Here is a 20,727-nt window from a genome sequence, read left to right as displayed (position 1 = left end):
TAATAATTGTTGTAATAATATCTTGCCACACTATTATAGGCTTCTACCAAGTTGTGATTAGTTTCGACCACCATTTCCCTCGCAATTTCATCGATAGCTTCCTGGACGGGAATGGAAAGTGCAACGCGGTGACTTGGACCTGCGTCATTTGCCATTTGTTCTTTGAGTTTGGTGAAAAATGTGAACAACTTCAAACACTTCCAAGCAAATAAAATAATTCAAGTTGATGGTGAGAGAGGGACAGAGAGAAAACCACACTGTGAACTCTTGAAGAATAAAATAGACAAGAGGGGAAGAATATAATGGCCAAGGTTGTGGGGGCCATGTTTACACAAATGCGTAGCTTTTGTATGTAGGTCCATGACATTGTTGTCAAGGGTGCCATCACGTTTGATTTACTTTTTTGTGAGAACCAAAAAACATTTTAATAATGTCCACAAAATAATATTTTGTGCAGCCATGCTAATAAACTGGACAACTTGTCTAATTAAAAAAAAACGTATTTTTCATATTAATTTCTGCCATGATAATAAACTGGACATTTTAATAATGTAAAATAACAAAAGCTATCCATCACATACAGGGTACGCACATATTGACTGAAAATGTAATTTTTACACATCAAGATTCCCATGAGCGCAACAGTGTTCACGTGACATCCATTACCAAAAAAAAAAAGACAACCTGCCATGAAAAACCTATGGTCTACAATTGTAGCATCTGTCAATACTCACAAATGGACAATATTGAAGGAAGTTCACAACAATCTTTGGGCAAATATTTAGGTACAAACCATAGCACCAGTCCATCTGCCTACGGCTCCCTCTATCAGTTCCATTATTGTCCGAAAATGTATGTATATTTTTAACACTTTACATCCATTATTATCATCTTTGTTACAATTTTTTTAATTATTTGTGAACACACCTAATATACACTTTGAAAATATAATATTTGTCAATTTTGCTACAAAAAATTAACTAATACTAATACAAAAAAAATAATAAAACCAAAATTACTAGTACATTTTTCTTTTTTTTGTGTGAATATTTTAATTTTTTAAGAATCACGTTTTTACAAATATTTCTTTCATTTCTAATTGTCATTTAATTTTTTACAGACTACAAAGGATTTAATTCCATTCAACCTCTATCCATTAACAGTTCGAATTAACACATCTGCCTTTAAGTTGAATTGAAATGTTTCAATTAATTTAACACTTTTTCCTTCTGAAAGCACCACCGGAAAATTTCCCCAATGCTCTGTGTTGTCAATCTGTAAAGTCTTGTAAGATCAATAGTCTTGACGAGTTGGGGCAAATGACATCTCTTAAACATGAAGTTAGAATCCTCATTTACAGCTCTAAATAGCCATGTTCGTTCAGCTGCTATGCTCATGAATGGTGGGTCATCACTATTAATAAAAGGTGGGTCATCACTATGAATGGTCTGAATAGCCATAGACCACAGATATACAACACACTCATAAAAGGTGGGTCATCACTATTCAGTAAGCTGCTTTGTTAGCATCCCTTAAAACCTAGGAATCGAAACACATTTATAAGGGAACGAAAAGAAAACATCCAACACATTTATAAATAACTTGCCTGCTGCATACAAAGTCCTAATTAAACATCCAACACATCACACACCGATTCCATAATTTAAAAAAAATCCGACAGCCACTCTCAAACATAGGGGAAATAATAAACATAAAACAAACATAGGAGGTAGCAACAATTAAAACAACTAATGCAGGATATTAATGAAACATGAGCCATTTCCGGTGACTGAGGCCGTCAAAACCAGGGGCCGTGAGTTGGCGCTGATGGGCCACCCATACTGTGGGACTTCTTGATTCGCAGCCAAGTAATGACGTCTGCGTCCGTCGGAAGCTGCAACAGTATTGCCTAATTTGCCGGATTGTCCATTAGCGACATACCGTAAAGGATTAGTGGGTCTTGCCGGTCCAAGCCTTGTAGGGAGTACAACCTTGCCATATAATTGCGAATGCAGTCCGAGGCCGAATCTCCATATTCATGATGCACGCGGACTTCTCGTTGTTGTAATTTAACTGAAGATGCAAGGTTTTCCATGCTACTCGCCAAGAGCGATGCGCCAACACTCTGTCCTTTTTTCCACTGCGAGTGTGTTGTGCGACTGAATTTGCATTTGCTCTGGCCACTCGTAGGTGTGTCATCAGCGTGATTTGGCGATGCCGCAGCATGTACACTTACCGGGATGTCCTCAACGTGAATTGCCGATGCCGCAGCATGTACACTGACTGGGATGTCCTCCTCTTGCGCATAACTGTGGTGGACAGTTTGTCCATGCTGCGCGGATGGCTGGAAAGGGGGCAAACCACTGCTGTCTTCGCAGTCTTCTTCGTCTACCAGCAACGGATTGTCCTCCGTGGCCACAGGTTCGAACGCTGCCCCTGGTGTCCATGCGAATTTCCCGGTTGCAGTTGCACCTTCGTACACCCTTCGCATTAGCTCCATATGCTCCAACGGTTTCGTTTTGAACTTCAGTGCATTCTTGTCAATCTGGGGAAAACCAAAACACGTAACATAATGAAGTGAATCAAGGAAGGAGGATAAACACAACAACAGCCATGGAAGATTCTGTTTATGTTACAGGTTTAGTAAAAAAGAAGTTGTTACCTAATTGCATGAATTCTTGCAGTGATGTTTACAGACTGATTGCCAGATTATGTTCATTGTTTATAAGTATAGATTATAAAGTATAGTTGATTGCTAAATTAAGAACCTAATTGTGAAAGCAGTGCAGGATAAGATAAAACTGTAGAAGTCAGAGATCAAGTCACTAAAAATTCTTCAATATTCATGAATTGAAATTCTACAGTGGATCTGAAGCCAAAAAAAAAAGGGGAAATGCAAGGTAAGACATATTTTCCAAAAGTATATCATAGAATGAAGCTTGAAATAAATAACCCCCAATCAATAATGAAACTTTGCAAGTTATTGGTATGAAGCAGTTTGCTGTGAATCAGAAACAGAACTTCTAAAAAACCAAAAATATAAAAACCAACATTACTTCTATCCAGTGGCCTTGAAAGCAGATATAGCACGACCATGGATGTTAGGTACATCCAATTCAGGAATGTTAAAAGAGAATAAAAACAAGTTCTCATCTTCAGAGAAACCCCAAAATGTATGTTTACTGATAAGCCCTTGAATTTCAGAGCTATTTCAGAGCCATTTCAGATAATGTAATATATGATAAGAAATTAACTCCGGCTTGTTTTATGACAGTCGGCGAGACGGATTACTTTTTCTGACAGTCAGAAATTTTTATAACTCTCCCACAGCTGCATAATCTCAATTTTTATGTATAGGAAATGATTTAAACAAAAAATACTTTCTTTAACAAAATGACAATGGTGGAACCCACGTTTTCGTATGCAGAAAAGGAAAATAGTTTTCATATTCGTATTTCTTTCATTTCCTATCAATTAAACGCAGCGAAGAGCCTTATAGAAAAGAAGACATGTACACAATTTTGGAAAAGTAGAGGTGGCACCAATAAGGGAAATACAAATTGAATGTTAAGATTGTTTGCCCATGCTTACGTACCAATGAATCCATTAGCTAGTGAAGTACTGACATTAGCTAATGAAGTGACGTCAGACAAGTACTTGGCCACAGAAACTCACAAAGCAGTTAAACAAATTTCACAAAACAGTCATACATAGGGAGGGAGATAGAGAGACTGATAGGCCACTTGGCAAGTATAACAGCAGTTGTTGGGGTGAAAAGTCTAACCAAGTTTAGTTCTTGTTTTTGGTCACATTAAAATATGTTTGAAGAATTTTTATAAATATATATTGTAACATATATTTAATTTTGCACGTTGGATATTACAAAGAAGAATATGGAATTATTACCTTTTCATAATGGGCCCACCAGTCGTCGGATGCTTGTATCAAACCAGTTGTTTCATTGTAACTTATGCCGGTTGGCCCATGCCTGCTGTCTATCAGGCGTGACCACGACTGCCAATCCTTTTTCAGTGACGCGTACTTGTTTTACAGTTGCTTCACCTCATGGACCTTATGTGTACGCTCCTCGAAGGCCTTGGCGATAGCCCTGTATTCGTGCATTGTCATTGTATGGAAGTTGCCCTTGAAACCTGAGTCCAACTCTTTGATAACAAGTTGCAAGAACATGCGCACCGTGTCAGAGTCCCAATTTGCTTTGTGAGCTAGTCTGGACTGTGGTTGAGATTGTTTACCACCACGCTTACGCAAATGTCTCGAAGGTGTGGATGGCGATTGTGAGTGCTCCATTGCGGTACTACAATGCAACAGTAATTGTGAAAATGTCAAAAAATTACCATTGGCACAACATGAAAATGGTAAATAGCAATATGTATTTAAGAAATTCCCACCCATCTAGTTAAAACAATTGAAAAAAAAAATAAGACCGCATCTGGATTTCATAGTTTCATGTTCATTCTTGATGCGGTTCTTCTTGTTCATGCCTTCTATATTGTTGGATTACTGCTCTGAAAAGGATTTTCATATATAAACATGCACAGATATATATTCACTGCAGTGATACATCAAATGTAGCCTCTGTTGTGCCTATGTAGCATGGTCCCAGTTAGCTAGTTCAATAGTATGGAGTTCTACCCATTAAAATTGATTAAAACAGAATCTGATCACCCTACGTACTTGTTTTGTATTTATTATTTTTTTTGAATCCTTCGATATTGGAGCTCTACTGCTGTAGTGTATGGTATTTATGCAACTTGCCTGTGAGATAATATAGATGCATCATGAATATCCATGGATTCATTTATCCATTCCAAACCAACTCATCCTTGTGGCTTCCATTTAGAAGAAGTTGTTATCTACCATTACCAAAAACTGTCAGTTGTTTATTCCTGAATCTGAAATGCTATTCACCTAGAAGATCTTTTAAGCTTTGAACTATTTATTAAATTGTACTGAATATAACTCTATGAAATGCAATATATATTATCTTTAGAGCAGCAACCTAAATTTTGGATCGAAATTGGTTTCTGAGAATTGCTTGTCATGTGCTTATTACTCGAGATAATTGGAAAAGGAAAAACAATTGTTTCTCCTGTTACTATGATCATTCATGTTTTAAGCAATGTGCACAATTATTTCTCCTTTTATGAAATGCAGATAAGGTCTCATTAATAAAAATTGTTCTCATACACTAACGATGCTGGAAACACTAATCTCCATTTTGTTCTGTAGATGTTAGAAGAAGCAAAAAATAAACAGACCCAAATGGTTGACACATCAACTGAGAAATTAAAATATCAGAAAAGATCATAACAAAACGTATAATAAACCCTTCTATTAAAAAAAAGAAGACATATAACAAATCCTACGAAAGAGTGTATTATAGAATTTCTTAATAATAACACGAGATGAATTATATAACATTACTCCATTTCTTTAACAAACCAAGTTAGAGGATTTTGTTAATACCATTATTATGTTTTTTTTTTTTTGACTGTATGAGATAATTTATAAATATGAGAAGAATTATATTATAAGCTGGACAACACTATCTATAAGCTGAACAACTAACACTTAACACCAATAATTATACTCTACCTACAATATCTATAAGGTGAACAACATGAGGGCCGAAATTTTCGACAATGTGCTTTGGATGCTAGAAAAGTTTAACATCATTGAACAATTAAAGACCCAACAAACTCAAGCAACTGTGAAATATCCAAACCGAAAATTGTGAACATTACAAGCATAGAAGCCCAACATTACCAGGAGAAAAAAAACAAGAAAAAATTTGTCAAAATATAAAATATTTTGTCAACGGGTATCTGAGAAAACAAAAGCTTCACAGAAGAAAAAATCCCCAATACCATCACACACACAGGAAAAAAAATCTACAAATTTTTTGAAGGGCTGTGTGGGTCATCTTCACCGACCAAAAAGAGAGAGACCCAGAAGGCTAAAACATCGAACCACGCATATTGTATGATAGAGGGGTTAGGTTATGGGGGCAACCATTAAAGACAAAGGAAAGTGGAGGAACAGAGGAGAGAGTGATAAAGAGGGTAAACAAAAGAAAAGGTTGGAAAGTGGAAGTGTGATAGTACAGAGAGTACATGGCGATTCAGGAAAAATCATTGATTTTCTTCGCAACTACCAAATCGCCGAAAATGGGGAAATGTACAAATTTGGTTCACATGCCCAAAATCAGTGGCATGGAAGAGATGTTACCTTGTTCTTTGGGGGATACGGGCCGAAGTAGTGTAGATCTGGTCGGCAGTGGTGCAGATCTGGACGAGGGATGGTCCTTCCTGTCGGTTACAGTTTTCAGGTGATGGCGTCGAGGTCTGACTTTGGTACGGCTGTGGCGGTGGTGCAAGGTGAAGGGTGTGACGGATCTCCGGCCGTGGGCAGTGTCTTCGACGGACTAGACTTGTTCAACCGACTGAGGGATTTGTGAGGTTAGAGAAGGAAAGGGGCTTTCTGATCGTGTATATTCTGTGATATATTCGACTGATGCAATTTCAAAAAGGAAGGGCAGAAACGTAATTTTACCCTCTGCAGAGTCAGACAGGGTTTTGCCGCCCAATCTTCCGAGATAAAGTATCTTTTTGACTTTTTTTGATAACTTTTTAGCTTTTTATCTTATCTAGTAGATGCCAAACAAACCTTAAATCATATTGCATTATCGTATATTTTATTGCTTGATACACAACTAATTAAGCTTGACTTCTTTCTAAAATAAAGGAGATAGATTCGCTCTAGTTGTGGCGATCCCTGTTAGGAGGTGCCGTTAAGCCTGTGTAGGTCCATAGCCGGCCTCACTTATAATTTGAATTATTTATTTTTTAATATAATTTTAGTAGATTATTTATATAAAAAATTAAATTAATAAGATAATTAGACACAAAATTAGATCACAATTGTCTTAAAAAAATATATAACAAGTATAATTTTGAAAACAAGTCGTATATTATTTTAAAAACAAATGTGATTAGATCATGTAATAACAATTATTCGACAAACTTATTTTTTTTTTATGAATGTTTAAAATATAAATGGTTCATATCATCAAACTCAAAGTAAATTCACAAAAGCCCAACACCACCCTCCAATTAGGATCATCAACGGAAGATAATTTGCATCCAATAAAAAATTACTCAAGCTCACTACAATAAAATTGACTTTTTACGACACTATATCAACGGCATACAATAAATGCACGCCGTAGTTTCTCATTTTTACGACTTACTTTTTTTGCACGTCGTAAATACTCTTCTAACTACGGCGTGTCTATTGCGTAGGTCATGGATGGTAATAGCGATAATTTTTTTACGGCTTGTAATGCACGTCGTAAATAATAATACTTTTTACGATGTGCATATGACGTGCCGTTAATACATCAATTATACACGACGCACATACGTTAGCCGTGAAAAGAAAATATTTTTCACAGCGCACACAACACCGCCATTAAAAATATTACATTTTTTACGACGTACACATCATCTGCTGTTAAAAGTATTATCTTTTTACGATGTACAATACATATGGTGAATTGTACGATTAAAAAAAAGGCAGCAAAATAAAATTTGGGGCGCAAATCACCCAACAAAAAAAAATATATATATTAATAACTATTTTGCCCTAATCAGAATGGAAATGGAAAGGGTCTCTCTCTCTCTCACAATCGCTGCCACTAGTTCTCTGATCGGTGCTGCCATTGTTGTTGATTCACTCACTTCTGTAAGTTACTCTCCCTCACCACCTTTACTCTCTCTCTCAATTTCTAAACCCTAACTTATTTGAAAATAAGAGTGCACTGCTATTTTTCTGGAAAAAATTTCGTCGGTTCCTAAACTTTCAAGGATACCTTTTCTTATTATTCTTTTATTCTTTGATCATTAACAATTTAATAAGAAATGGAAAGGAAACATGATGGGTTAGAGAGAGAGAGAGAGAGTCTGCCTTCTCTCTAGAAACTACCTCAGTTTCTAGGGTTTGTTCATTCAATATTTTGTTGATGATGGTTGATTACTCATCTGATCTACACGACTTAGATACGATGGGTGATGAACTAGTGATTGAAGGTACTACTACACCTTAGGGGAGTTCGCACATCTTGAAGGATAGTCTTTCGGATAGTGATTTGTTAATTTTGATAGACATTGCGAAGAGAAATGGGGGTAAGAAACATCGTTTTGCATCTGATATCGAGATGGAAAGGACCCCTAAGGCTTCGATTGGGGTTGAGTATGAGATCCCTAGTCCAAGTTCTTTTGTTGACGCTATGGGTGGTCTCTGCTCTGAGATTCGAGAGATGAATGTTATTTAGCTCCACATTAAAACAACAGGTATTTACTTTTCTCTCAAGATTTTTCTAGAGTTGTTATATAACATATATCATGGTACTGCGAAAAAGAGATGTCTAATGGTTTGATAAATTTAAGTGATTGATTAATGCAACAGACTCGTAAGGATTCAGATTGATTAATTGTTTAACCCTTTTCTTTGGTTTCTGCGGATGGTTTTGTGGGTCTTGTTGGCTATTGGGCATAGTTTATGGGTTTTGTTGACTTTGGTTGTGTATATATGTAGATGAATTGTGTTAATTTTTTGTTTGTACATTCTGGAATATATACCCCATTTTGAGGTATTATATACCCTTTTCTTGTTTTTCCTTCTGGGTTTTTGTTCTTTTTCAGTTTGTTTGGGTTTCTGGAAAGTGCGAGAGAAAATAAGGCGAGTAAGTGCTTCATTAAGGAATTAATTTTACTGGCTATTCAGATAATTTTATAGTTCTCCCTGCAATTTCACTCATGATTTTGTGTTTGTATATATGTGTGGATGTATGTAAGTAGTTAAAGTAGACATATGCACTTCACTTTAGGGGTTTAGTAATTTATTAGTCTTCTCAAATTGTTTATGTGGATTGGTTTGTTTTGTTTCCAAGATGTCAAATGGGTTTTGGCCCTTTTGGGGATTGAGGATATAGTCCTAAATTGACATGGAATGTAGTAGTAAAAAAAAAAAGTTATGAATTTATTTAGTTTGAATGAGTAAATAACCTTTGAGAGAGTAGAGAATAGGAAAAATATAATGATTTGACCTGATTTAGACATAAGACATTTTGTATTCAATTATGGGTTAAGCATTTGTTAATATCATTATTTCTGCTTTTGATGTCATGCTGTAATGTGGGTGAGATTGATGGGTATATGCTCTTTTATTTTTCATTCATGAGGAGATTGATGAATCAATCCCATTTGGCAATCCTCAAAAGCATAGACATTACAAACAGAGTAGTAGCCAGAATGGTTGGTTGCACCTTGTAGCTCACCAAATTAGGCTTTCCAACAGCTCAAACATTACCCAATTGACTAAAAATTGGCTCAGAAGAAACAAACTTAGCTATCACTCTCAGGAGCTCTAGAGTCCGCAAGGCAAAGATATTTTTGATGAGTTAAAAAAATGATATTTTTCTGTTTTTTTGGTTCTTCTCTATATATGGAAATTTGTTTTTTGAACCACATGCAAATTAAAGGCTGGGAACCACGGATGTGAGTAAGGGTTTGTTTGGGATGGCCTAAATAACTGCACTTTTTATCTTTTTACGAAAAGATGTGCATAAAAGTAGTGAGGTGATGTGATGGAAAAAAGATAAAAAGATAAAAAGATGGATTATTTCTCATATGCCAAACTTGGCCTAAAATTATTTTAATTTTCTTGTTCTTCTTTAATGGAAATTCAACCTCTTACATAGAATATTTGTGGGTATTATACGATTAAGGACTGAATATTTATTTGGACTGTTTTCTGCCCTGATATTCTGCACACATGGGTGTGTTCTTGTTGTCATTTCTCAATTTAGTAAATTTACTTAATTTGCACTGAAGTTCTAACATAAATTCCTTGTATGCTAGCTTATGTCTTCTCTTTCATACAATGACTGTTTATTTGTGTGTGTGTGTGTATGTGGAATCAAAAGAAAAACAATCCCGATATTTGTTATTTGAAATTGTCACCCTTCTCTAGACATAGTTTTTATTTTTCACATGTTTGATAGTGACAATGTAAAGAATTCAGATGAACATGGGTGGTGATAGCTTGACCCTAGAAGGAAACGTAAGGAGATTTGTTACTGGTCCCTGTGTCACCTCATGAGGCTGGCATGTGGCACCATATTTATTGGAATTGCCAGCATAGAGATGTGACAACACAAATTAGCAAAGCTGGACTCCATCATGTACCTACACTTATCAAACATGATCAATTCAACTCAAGAGTTCTGATACCTTGTTGTATGCTTAATTAAATTTAAAACTGAAAGATAAAGTTCATGGCATTGAAAACAAAATAACAGAATAAATTTTTTTGGGAACTCACTTGAAATAACTTCAGCTAATGGCCTTTCTGGGGGAAAAAATGGGGAAGAAAACAATTAGAGAATGGTCACAGAGATTACTATTGGATTCTCTATGATCCGATGTCTACTAAATATGACTATATATATGATTTCAATTCTGGATTTCATATTGAGACTTAAAGTTGTCTTGGAGGCAAAAAGTGTGTATTTGTCTGCATATTTTCTATCACTAGGCTACAAAATCGACTCATCTTCTGCACAATTATTTTCAGCTTGACCGTTTTCTCCTTTTTTAGGATTTTGTGTGGCTAATATGTGTTATTTCACTTTGGTGTTTGCTGCGATATCAACAGGTAAATATTGGGACAAGGTTGATGAACAATGGAAGAGAAAGCCTAATTCCATTATGCTTGCTGACAAGAATGCACCTAATGAAGAAGTTTGGTTACGGGTAACTTACTTATTAGTTGATTTATCATACTGGACTGCATGAATCCTTTCCAGTGCATTGTCGAGTCAAATGAGAGCTTGATAAGAAGTAAAGGGAACAGTGACACTCCTGCTTGGTTTGTAAACATATTTGCATCTGACATTGGGAACAAGTGGTTTGGGATAGATAAAGAGTTGAAACCCACAATTCTTAAGTCATGGTTGCACTATGACTGTATGCATGTCTAGAGAGCTAAGCATTTTGTACAAAGGTAGGAATATGGTAATGTGATTTTGGTTGACTGACTTTGGGATAATAATAGGTATTACCATTCAAAAGTCTAAATAGGCATTCCATCCCGTGTGTCTTTTCCTAGGTAGTCTACCTCTTTCCCTTTTTAAGCTGTCATAATGTGAGATTATAAGCAATTTGAAGCCTAAGCTTACTTTGTTCCTACTTGTAGTATATTTCTATCTCCTTCTCTTTCTCTGTTATCTATGACATATTTGCGGTAAGAAACCTCATCTCTGAGGTCATGTCAAGGAAACAAATATTTCCCCACTAGTTTGGCACTGGGAATTCTCAATTTTTTGGGTGGGTGGATGGATGTTGGAAATCCTTATTGTGGAGGATTGGTGTTGGGAAACATCAGTTCAAGACTGGTGATAACGCCCTGCTCACCACATTATTAATCCTTGTGCATCGATGTAGATTATGTGTCAACTCTTGGATGTGGAAGATTATGCCAGTGTATCTGGAATAATTTCTATTTTAATCGAGTGATAAACAGCAGGCCCGGAATTTTTAAATTTCATGTTTCAATTAATCTTTTTTACAGTCAATATAATACTGAATTTGACCAAAATAACTCGCTGACCAACTTGTTTTTAATGCAATTTTAGACTATCTTGCCATGGATAGCCGTGCAATTGATCTAACTGAATGTAAATTGACTTAATTAGTCTGTTTATATTCACATATATGCACACATCCACATATTTTTGTAGATAATGACATAAAGCAAGAGTGCTTAGGCAAACTGTAATTCCAAAGTATTGCAGTGTAGGTATGCGACCCCAAAGTGAGAGCTGGGTAGAATTTCAAACTCAAAGCTGCTTATCAGAGACCTGTTCTGGATGAACCATAAATTTCTTATGTCCTTTTTTGAAATCAGATTTGCTTTATGTCATCTTTTTCTTATTTCTGCAGATTGAGGAAATGTGCAGAAGAATGAGAGCATCTGCGGTTCCTGTTGTGTCTGATTCTGAAGGTTATTACGTTTACTTGTTCCTTAATATGTTTACTCCCTTAATTTTGCAATTCTTTAGCTTTAACTAGTTTTTATCATTATTTTTTTAGGCTTCACCTTGCTAATTCAATTGCTACTTATGTTGGATGTATTGGTTATGACTTAGTGACTAATTCCGAATGCTCTATGTTCCACAAGGATGACATGAATGTTAGTTTGCACCTCAATTATGTAAAAAATTCTCTTTAGTCTTGGCGATGTAATTCCAGCAGACCATGAAAGTCAATAAGCTATCAACGCAAAGAGATAGCTTATTCATCGTTCAATTTTCACGGATGGTGACAAGTCTTCGTGGAAGCTAGATTCTTCCTCGAACATTGATTCCACTGTTTATCCTCTCTTTACTCTTTTCAAATTGTTGAAAACTAAACCATTTCAGAAGGTACTTTATTTGTCTCTTTGAGCTCCTTTGAGCTCCTTTGAAATCCAACATCTGATGAGCACTTGAAATTTATTATTATGTTTATTTTCTATAACATTCATAATGGTTGCCGATCAAAAACATTTATATTGCTTCTATCACTGCTTCAATCAGGTTGAATTCACCGCAGAGGAACTTGATTCTCGGAACCGGTCACTAAATCTACAAGTATGTGTTGTTATTTCCTCGTCCATTTCGCTTATTATTTATGTCCTCTCCATATCTCAAATCCTATTATACCTGTCATAAGAGATCAAAGATTTTAACCACCCTCAGCAGAAATATACAGTACCTATTGTAAAAAATAACTGATGTATTATTATTGATTGATATCTGATTGGTTAATTGTTGATATATTTACAATTCCTATATATAGAAGAAAATGTGGTAGTAGGTGTAGGAGTGAAGTGGAGGTGGTAGGTGGAGTGTGTGATAGTGGAGGTGGTAGGTGTGGAGTGTGTGATAGTGGAGGTGGTAGGTGGAGATAAATTCTAACAGCCCCCCGCAAACTCAAGGATGATAGAAACTAACCAACTTGAGTTTGGAGAGAGGAACAAAATAATAAAATACATAAAAATAAAAGAGGATAGGAGACACTGTATGGTCATGTCAGACCATTGTAGAAGACAGTTTATGGGGTCATGTCGGACCGTTGTAGAAGACAGTTTATGGGGTCATGTCGGACCGTTGTAGAAGACAGTTTATGGGGTCATGTCGGACCGTTGTAGCAGACAATGTGGTGACAGTGGTTGTGACAGTTTACGGAGTCTTGCTGGACCCTTGTAGAAACTAACCGGAATCAATGTCGGGACAGTTTACAGAGTCTTGTCGGACCCTTGTAGAAACTAACCGGAATCTATGTCGGGACAGTTTACAGAGTCTTGTCGGACCCATGAAGGAGCTAACCGGAATCAATGTCGGGACAGTTTACAGAGTCTTGTCGGACCCTTGAAAAAGCTAACCGGAATCAAATGTCGAGACAGTTTACAGAGTCTTGTCGGACCCATAAAGGAGCTAACCGGAATCAATGTCGGGACAGTTTACAGAGTCTTGTCGGACCCATAAAGGAGCTAACCGGAATCAATGTCGAGACAATTTATGGGGTCATGTCGGACCGTTGTGGAAAGGTGCACCCTCAAAAGGTGTGCCCAATTTTGTCAAAAGGCGTGCCATCAAAAGGCGTGCCCAATTCATCAAAAGGTGTGCCGGACATGATGGCGAGGCACGTGGGCGCCTTGGCTTGCGCGCCCGTGTTGTCGGCTGGTGGTAAGAGGCGCGCGATGCGCGTGGCTGCCTCGGCTATAAGACGGAGGCTGAGGCTGAGGCTGAGGCAACAAAAAAACTGCGAGAGATATTCTGAGAGAGATTTCTGAGAGAGATTCTGTAACACTCTGTTTTCTGAGAGAGATTTCTGAGAGAGATACTGTGTAACACTCTGTTGCCTAGAAAATGGCTTCATCGTCTTCCTGCGGGCTGCTCACCCTCTTTCCCGACCTCAACGAGTCAACGAGAGAGAGAACTGGTGCGGTGGCACTGGAAACTCAACCAAGCGCCCCGGAGTTTGCTCCGTTGAACTTTCCGATGCGGTCGGTGGAGCAAAGAATGGCAGTGCAGTCGGATGTGGAGGCCAATCAGTATACTCTGAAGGCATGTGTGGAAAGCATGACGGCGGTCACAAACTTGTCGAACCGGCTGCAGAGTAGGACAAATGAGGTGCAGCATTTAAACTCCCAGCTGGCTCTGCTCCAACGCATGTATAAGGATGCGCGAGCAGAGATAAGCGTGCTAAGGGCAGAAAACAAGGAGCTGAAGCGGAAGGCCACCGTGATGTTCCGTTTTGGAGGTCCTCCATATGCTGTAGTGGAGGAGCAGGGGGGAGTGAACGTGCTCGGTGGACTAGGAAGCACGGAGGCAGCACCGTCAAGGACCGCCCAGGACGGAGGCAAAAAGAAGAGACCTGCAGCAGAGTAGAGAAGAAAAACCCACTGTGGGTGTGGGTGTGGGTGTGTTTTTTTTTTTTTTTTTTTTTTTTTGTAAAATGGTGATCGGGGTTGATCCCCAATATGAATAAAATATGGTGTGTTGTGTAAATATGGAACTTGGTTTTTTTTTTTTTTGTTTTGTTTTGTTTTGTTTTTTTTTTTGTTTTGTTTTTTTTTTTTTTTTTTGATAATAAGAATAAGAAGATGAACCAAGGCATGGACAGCATCATTATGGCAAGTGGAGAAGGTTGGAAAAGGGAAGAGAAAAAATAAAGAAAGGTAAAGTGATTTTTAAAAAAAAAGGTAAATAGATGTATGTGCGGTGGAAAAGTGAGGCACTCATCTTATTAAAATATAGAAAGTGGTGGAAAAGTGAGGCACTCATCTTATTAAAATATAGAAAGTGGGAGTGTGTGGCAGATTAAATATATAAATAAAAAACGTCTGTAGATGGACAGTCAATCAGTGGGCTTTGAGGCATGGGTGATCAAAAGCTGGTTGATGAGAGATGTGTATACAGTCAATGATATCCCCATCTGGACCCTTAATGCTTTTAAGGGGAGGTTTGTTCAAGCGGCTTAGGTGCTTCTCGACCTCATGCTTCTGCCTGTAAACAGGCAACCTAAACATGCGCTCATAGGCTCCTCCTTGGTACACAGCCATCTTCTTCATCAGCTCGAGTCTTGTCTTCTGGTATGAGTGGCTCCCGGTGGAGATCAAACGGCGGCGTTATACATACGCTCGGCGCAGTACAACCCAGAAAAAAAAAAAAACTTTAAACCCGAGGGTTTCCAAGTCAGGCTTCGCAGCCCGAATCGCATTCGCGAACTGAATCGTCCCGGCCAAAACGATCTGTTTGTGGATAAACGAATCGAAATTAAGCTGGACTGTTTCGATCAAGCGATTCACATTGATTTTGATATCGACGAAGACATAGAGGCAAGGGATCGAAGTGTTGTCAATGGGGACGAGGCAGCTGTGGCCGTAGTGAATGAGGAGGTCGGCGGAGAGTGCGGCGGCGGAGAGATCGTCGACGCAACAAGCGCCGTAGGTGACGTCGCCGAGGATGAAGCAGGATTCGACGGCGGCGAAGGAAGTTGCTGTTGTTGATAGTTCTGTATCAGGGTTTTGAGGTGGTGGTGGTGAGAGCTCTGCTTCTGCCTTGTTCTCCATTTTCAGTCGCAGTTGGGAGGGAGAGCGAGAGAGAGAGAGAGAAAAGGCATGTGTAGAGGTCCGGCGGGCGGCCAAGGCGAGGTTGCCGCCCGTCGGTGAAGCAGAATTACTAGCTTCTTAACCTTGCTCTGATACCATGTAAAAAATAACTGATGTATTATTATTGATTGATATCTGATTGGTTAATTGTTGATATATTTACAATTCCTATATATAGAAGAAAATGTGGTAGTAGGTGTAGGAGTGAAGTGGAGGTGGTAGGTGGAGTGTGTGATAGTGGAGGTGGTAGGTGTGGAGTGTGTGATAGTGGAGGTGGTAGGTGGAGATAAATTCTAACACCTATATATTACCAATACCAAAACACACACTCCTTAGCAGGTTTTGAGGATGGATTGGGGCAATCTCCAAGAGTTAAAAAAAACTGCATATTTTACATTGATTATAGAAGAGAATGTGTTTCACTCAACCAACATTATTTGTAGGATATAGTTTCAACAGTTTTTTGCATCACCCATCAATACGGAATTTTGGGTCCTCAATTCAATATTGCTCATATTAATTTGCATTTTTTTCCTCTAATTAAATTCTTAGATTTTGACCATCTCTTTTTGGTTGCTTGGAATATTAGTTAGGTGATTAGATTTGCTGCAGAACCATGTTCTGCACTTTTTTTTTTTTTTTTGGCAACAATGTGAAACCCATTTAGGCTATTATTCATGGGTATAAAAAGGATGACCTACAAATAAGTATGCATTGTGGTTGTAACCAAAAGTTAATGGTGACAATGAGAGAATCTGTTGAGTGGATTTTAAGGGTTAGGAGTTAAAAGGATGTAACCAAAAGTAAAAGCCAAGTGTGGTACAATTAACTCTTTATACAACAGAAATGGTGATCATAAGGGCTGGAACTTAAATTTTAGAACTCTGTTTCAATGGGAGGTGGAGGAAATAATGAGATTAAATGATGCTCTACTTACTGCACCTGCTATTAGAGACAATAGGTTTGACAATTTAAGGTGGTCTACTGGTTACTCAAATAGATTCTGTCTCCTCAGCTTATCATTGGTTTGAATTGTCCTTGGGCCCTATTTGTATAATTACTGCCTCTATTTGAAAAAATGTTGCCCCTCCCAAAGCTCAATTCTTTGGGTGGTTGGCATGGAGAAGGAGGATCAAATCATCCAGCTATCTTCAAAGGATTGGAGTTCTCAATAATAATGCTATTGTCCTTTCTGTTTTCTGCAGGACTAAGGTGGAATCTGATGATCATGTGTTATTGCACTGTCCGTTTGTTTGGTTACTTTGGTCACATGTTATTAGATGGTGAGGTTTAGTTTGGGCATTACCAGGCTCTGTTAATGACTTACTCCAATGGTGGGCCGGTGTAAATCTGTCAAAACTGGAGAGGAAAATCTGGAATTCCATTCTATTTGCTGTTTTACGGCCAGTTTGGAAGCTTAGGAATTGATTTATTTCTTTGTGTTGTCATTGATTTATTTCCTTGTGTTGTGATTAGGTGGAGGAATTAAAGCTTGTGTTTGAAGCCAAGATAATCCAGAGAATGGAGCTTCTGGTGCTATCTACTCTTCAATGGAAGATGAATTCTCTGACCCACTTTCATTTGTTGATCACATTGTGACGAGGTTTGGATTTAAGATAGATTTGCATTTGGAGTTTTTGTGGAGGTGTATGGTCACACAATCACTAGATTTATTCGTAAATCTTGAAAGTTGTCAATATGTTTAGAAAGTTAGATATGCATAGTTTGGATGGTTTAAATTTTTTGTACAGTTTAGAACTTAAGGATATAGTTTTCAAATGTTTGGAATGTATAGACAATTGTTGAATATTTATAATTTATGGATATAGTTTCTTTTTAATGTTTCAAACAATATTTTGGTGGTTGATTAATGTTTTGTGATGTTTGTTTGTAATATTTATTAAATTGTACAAAATTGGTCGAATAGGACCTACTGAATTAAAAAAAAAAAAATTGTATATTCTACGACAGACATTATAAGTCGTTGTATTACATATTTTACGGCATGCAAAGGTAGTCGTAGAAAAAGTAACGACGACGCACAAAATTTGTCGTTAAATAGTTTTTAATGGTGTGCTATAGTATGTCGTAGAAAAAGTAACAATGACGCACAAAATCTGCCGTTAAATAATTTCTAACGACGTATGAAACATGTCGTTGAAAGTGAAGGACTTTTCATGACTGGTCATAATATGACGCACGCTCCATGTCGTAGAAGGGTTTTTATGGCGTGCATTGCATGCCGTAAAAACTCTTTTTTTGTTGTAGTGGCTTGACATTGAGAAAGAGAGGGAAAGAGAGATTGGTTTGTTTGTGACCTAAGATGGTGTCTGCAATGTACGAAATGCAAATACAAATCTCCTCAGCTTTCACTACCCTTTTTCATTTGTATTGTTAATTTATTTTTGGTGCATGGTCAGATTACTTCATGCAAACCATTAAACAAGCAAAAAAAATAAAAGATAAAACATAAAAAAGCAATGGAAACATGATAGAGTAAAGAGTAGAGACGTACAATTCACGATATTAGCTGTTGTAGTGGTTGTGGTAGTCATCAAGAGCATAGTTCATTGTTTCACTTTTAATTTTTTGTATAATTAAATTTGTTTTTTTATTATTATATCGTCAAAAGTATAATTTACTGTATTTCTGTAACAAAAATATAATGGTCATTAGATTTTAATATTGGGAAAAATTTACTAACTTGAGAGAAAGTGAAACAAAACTTATTTTCAAAGACTAAAAAATTATAAAAGAATTATATTTTAGAGGGTGAAAGTGTAATTTATCCATAAATAAACAACATAATTATTTTTAAATGCTTGTTATAGCGACATGATGGTATTAAAAGGTTAAGACGGAGAATGGGGACATAAAATTCCAACTTACGACATAAGAAGATACACAAAGGGGGTAGAAGATCTTTAGCAATAGAACGAAAGATGATACATATGGAAAGTGGTACAAAGGATCCCATGCGGCCCCGGGGGAGAGTTGCATCATGTTTAAGATCCCATACTTAATTTACAATGCACTAATCACTTTCCTTGTACTTCTATCTTGTTTTGTTGAACTATAATTAAGTTCAAAGTGGGAAGCTTTTGCTACATTCTTGGACATACATTGTACTTGGATCAAATCAATATTTGTACATCTAGTAAACTAATAGACCTCCTCGTAAAGGGAATGTTCGTGGAAGGAAAGAAAAAAGCTAGCTATCTGAGTTGTTTCACTCCTTCACTCTCATCATTCATTGAACATGTCACTCCCTCCTTGGTTTACCCTTTTTGCCATTCCGTTCATTCCTCCAACTTTTTGGGAATCACAATTTTTTTTTTTATTCTATATTAATCTATCCAGAAGAGTTCTGTTATGAATATAAAAATCGATTACAAAATTAGACACAAATTACATTATTGATTTCTATGTTATTTTATCTCAAGTTAACAGAGAAAGATAGGAGGATATGGATAAATTTACTTTGTCCTGTTGAACATGGTGCTCGAATATATTTATTTTTAGCACCGTCCAAACATGATTCGATTTATCCCACTGGTACTGAAGATGTGACCTTAATGGGATCTCTTGAAATATATTAAGAGTTCCTAGGTTAAGATGCAGAATGTGTTATTCGCCCAAAAGAAGATGCAGAATGTGAAGCAAAAATGAACAACTTTAAAGATTTTGCCTTTACCTAGAACTTTGGAACGATTAGGTGTATGGTTTAATGAAATTAATGTAGAATAGAATAAAATGATCATTTTTTAGTTTTTTAACAAAATGACTATTTCCTTGTAATAGTAAATGATAATTTTATTTGTAATATATTTTTCATTAGTACTTTTTTTTAATCTTATGTGAGAGTCATTCTATTTAATTTTCATTTCAGGAAACCAAACAATATTTGAGGGGTAGAGGGTTGCTATTGTGCCATAAGCTATGAGGGCCTGTAGAGGTTACGGAGTGTATCTTGATAATTTAAACCATTCATATTGTAAGATTTATCGAGTATATCATCCATATAAAAAATCAAATTAATTGGACATCTGTAACCCATGATTAAGCCCTAATTGTTTTTAAAAAATTATTAAAATCATGGTAACCATTTATTTTTTTGAAAAATAAATGTGTTATTATTATAAGGCTACAAATGTCTAAATTACTTGATTTTTTGTATGGATGATCTACTCGACGAATCTTACAATATGAATAGTTCGGATTATTGAAAAAGACTCGGGACACGTCCCTAATGAGCTTCACAATAGCCTACTGTGCTATAAGGTACAGCAAGAATCCCAATTCCATATATGAGTGATTTAAGAGTAATGCTAATTTTCATGAAAGAAATATCAAAAAAAAAAAACTTTATGAAGCTTTTAGAAATAATCTACTGTGATGGGTAACAAAACAAAAACAAAAAAAAAACAAAAAGCTTACCTTAATGTAAGTATCTTTTAATTTTAAAGACTTATGGGCTTTTTGGAAAGATAGAAAAAAATTGTATTTTTTTTTTTTTTTTGGGTGACTTTTTTCAAAAATGTATTTGGGAAATGCTTTTTTTTTTACTTTTTGAAAAATATTATAATATAATGTCACATCATTAGTGAAAATTGTGAAATTTTCATATTATCCTTATGTATATTTGTGAAATTACCTTTTTACCCTAAAAAAGTGAGGGTATTTCAGTAATTGTACATTCAGCTTATTTATCTCTTCCCAAATAAAAATATAGCTCAAAGAAACTGCTTTTTACTCATATGAAAAAAAAGCAAAAAAGCTGTTTTTTTTTCTAACTTCCCAAAAATAATATAAACTTAATTTTATCTTATAATAATAAGTTATAACTTAATTATATGTGATGAAGCCTATCATTAATAGTAAATTAAAAAAAAGCAAAAAAAAAAAACAAAAAGCAGTAGACCTTTTTGGCTTTTTTATTTTTATTTTTGGAATTTTTTATTTTTAAATTTATTTACGCAAGAAGAATCG

At 36.3% G+C, this 20,727-nt stretch overlaps 1 protein-coding gene and 1 long non-coding RNA gene across 21 annotated transcripts; one reads left to right on the top strand and one right to left on the bottom strand.

Annotated features, from left to right (window-relative positions):
• The first annotated feature begins 7,621 nt into the window (after positions 1 to 7,621).
• LOC145813596 (uncharacterized) lies at positions 7,622 to 17,587 on the top strand. 20 transcript variants are annotated; one of them, XR_014356767.1, is made up of 8 exons: positions 7,626 to 7,764; positions 8,079 to 8,372; positions 10,738 to 10,835; positions 11,876 to 11,906; positions 12,024 to 12,084; positions 12,659 to 12,712; positions 16,944 to 17,021; positions 17,215 to 17,587. XR_014356767.1 is itself a non-coding variant. In XM_082909257.1 (6 exons), the coding sequence occupies exons 1-5, from the start codon at positions 7,675 to 7,677 to the stop codon at positions 12,661 to 12,663; spliced, it is 285 nt and encodes a 94-aa protein (XP_082765383.1). In that variant the 5' UTR covers positions 7,625 to 7,674; the 3' UTR covers positions 12,664 to 12,712; positions 16,944 to 17,587. The 20 variants fall into 20 exon arrangements, 1 of the variants encoding a protein (XP_082765383.1); XR_014356764.1 differs by having other exon boundaries at positions 12,024 to 12,505; XR_014356768.1 differs by having other exon boundaries at positions 7,632 to 7,764; positions 8,184 to 8,372.
• On the bottom strand, positions 12,531 to 17,251 carry LOC145813597 (uncharacterized). The gene is made up of 2 exons (XR_014356779.1): positions 16,039 to 17,251; positions 12,531 to 12,836 (listed from the first exon to the last, which is right to left on the bottom strand). It is a non-coding gene; the product is annotated as an uncharacterized LOC145813597 (long non-coding RNA).
• Positions 17,588 to 20,727: the final 3,140 nt, after the last annotated feature.

The sequence above is a fragment of the Camellia sinensis genome, chromosome 15, assembly GCF_055761805.1.
Source record: "Camellia sinensis isolate YWXY chromosome 15, ASM5576180v1, whole genome shotgun sequence".
NCBI classification, from domain to species: domain Eukaryota; kingdom Viridiplantae; phylum Streptophyta; class Magnoliopsida; order Ericales; family Theaceae; genus Camellia; species Camellia sinensis.
This window is presented reverse-complemented; position numbering and strand designations above follow the sequence as displayed.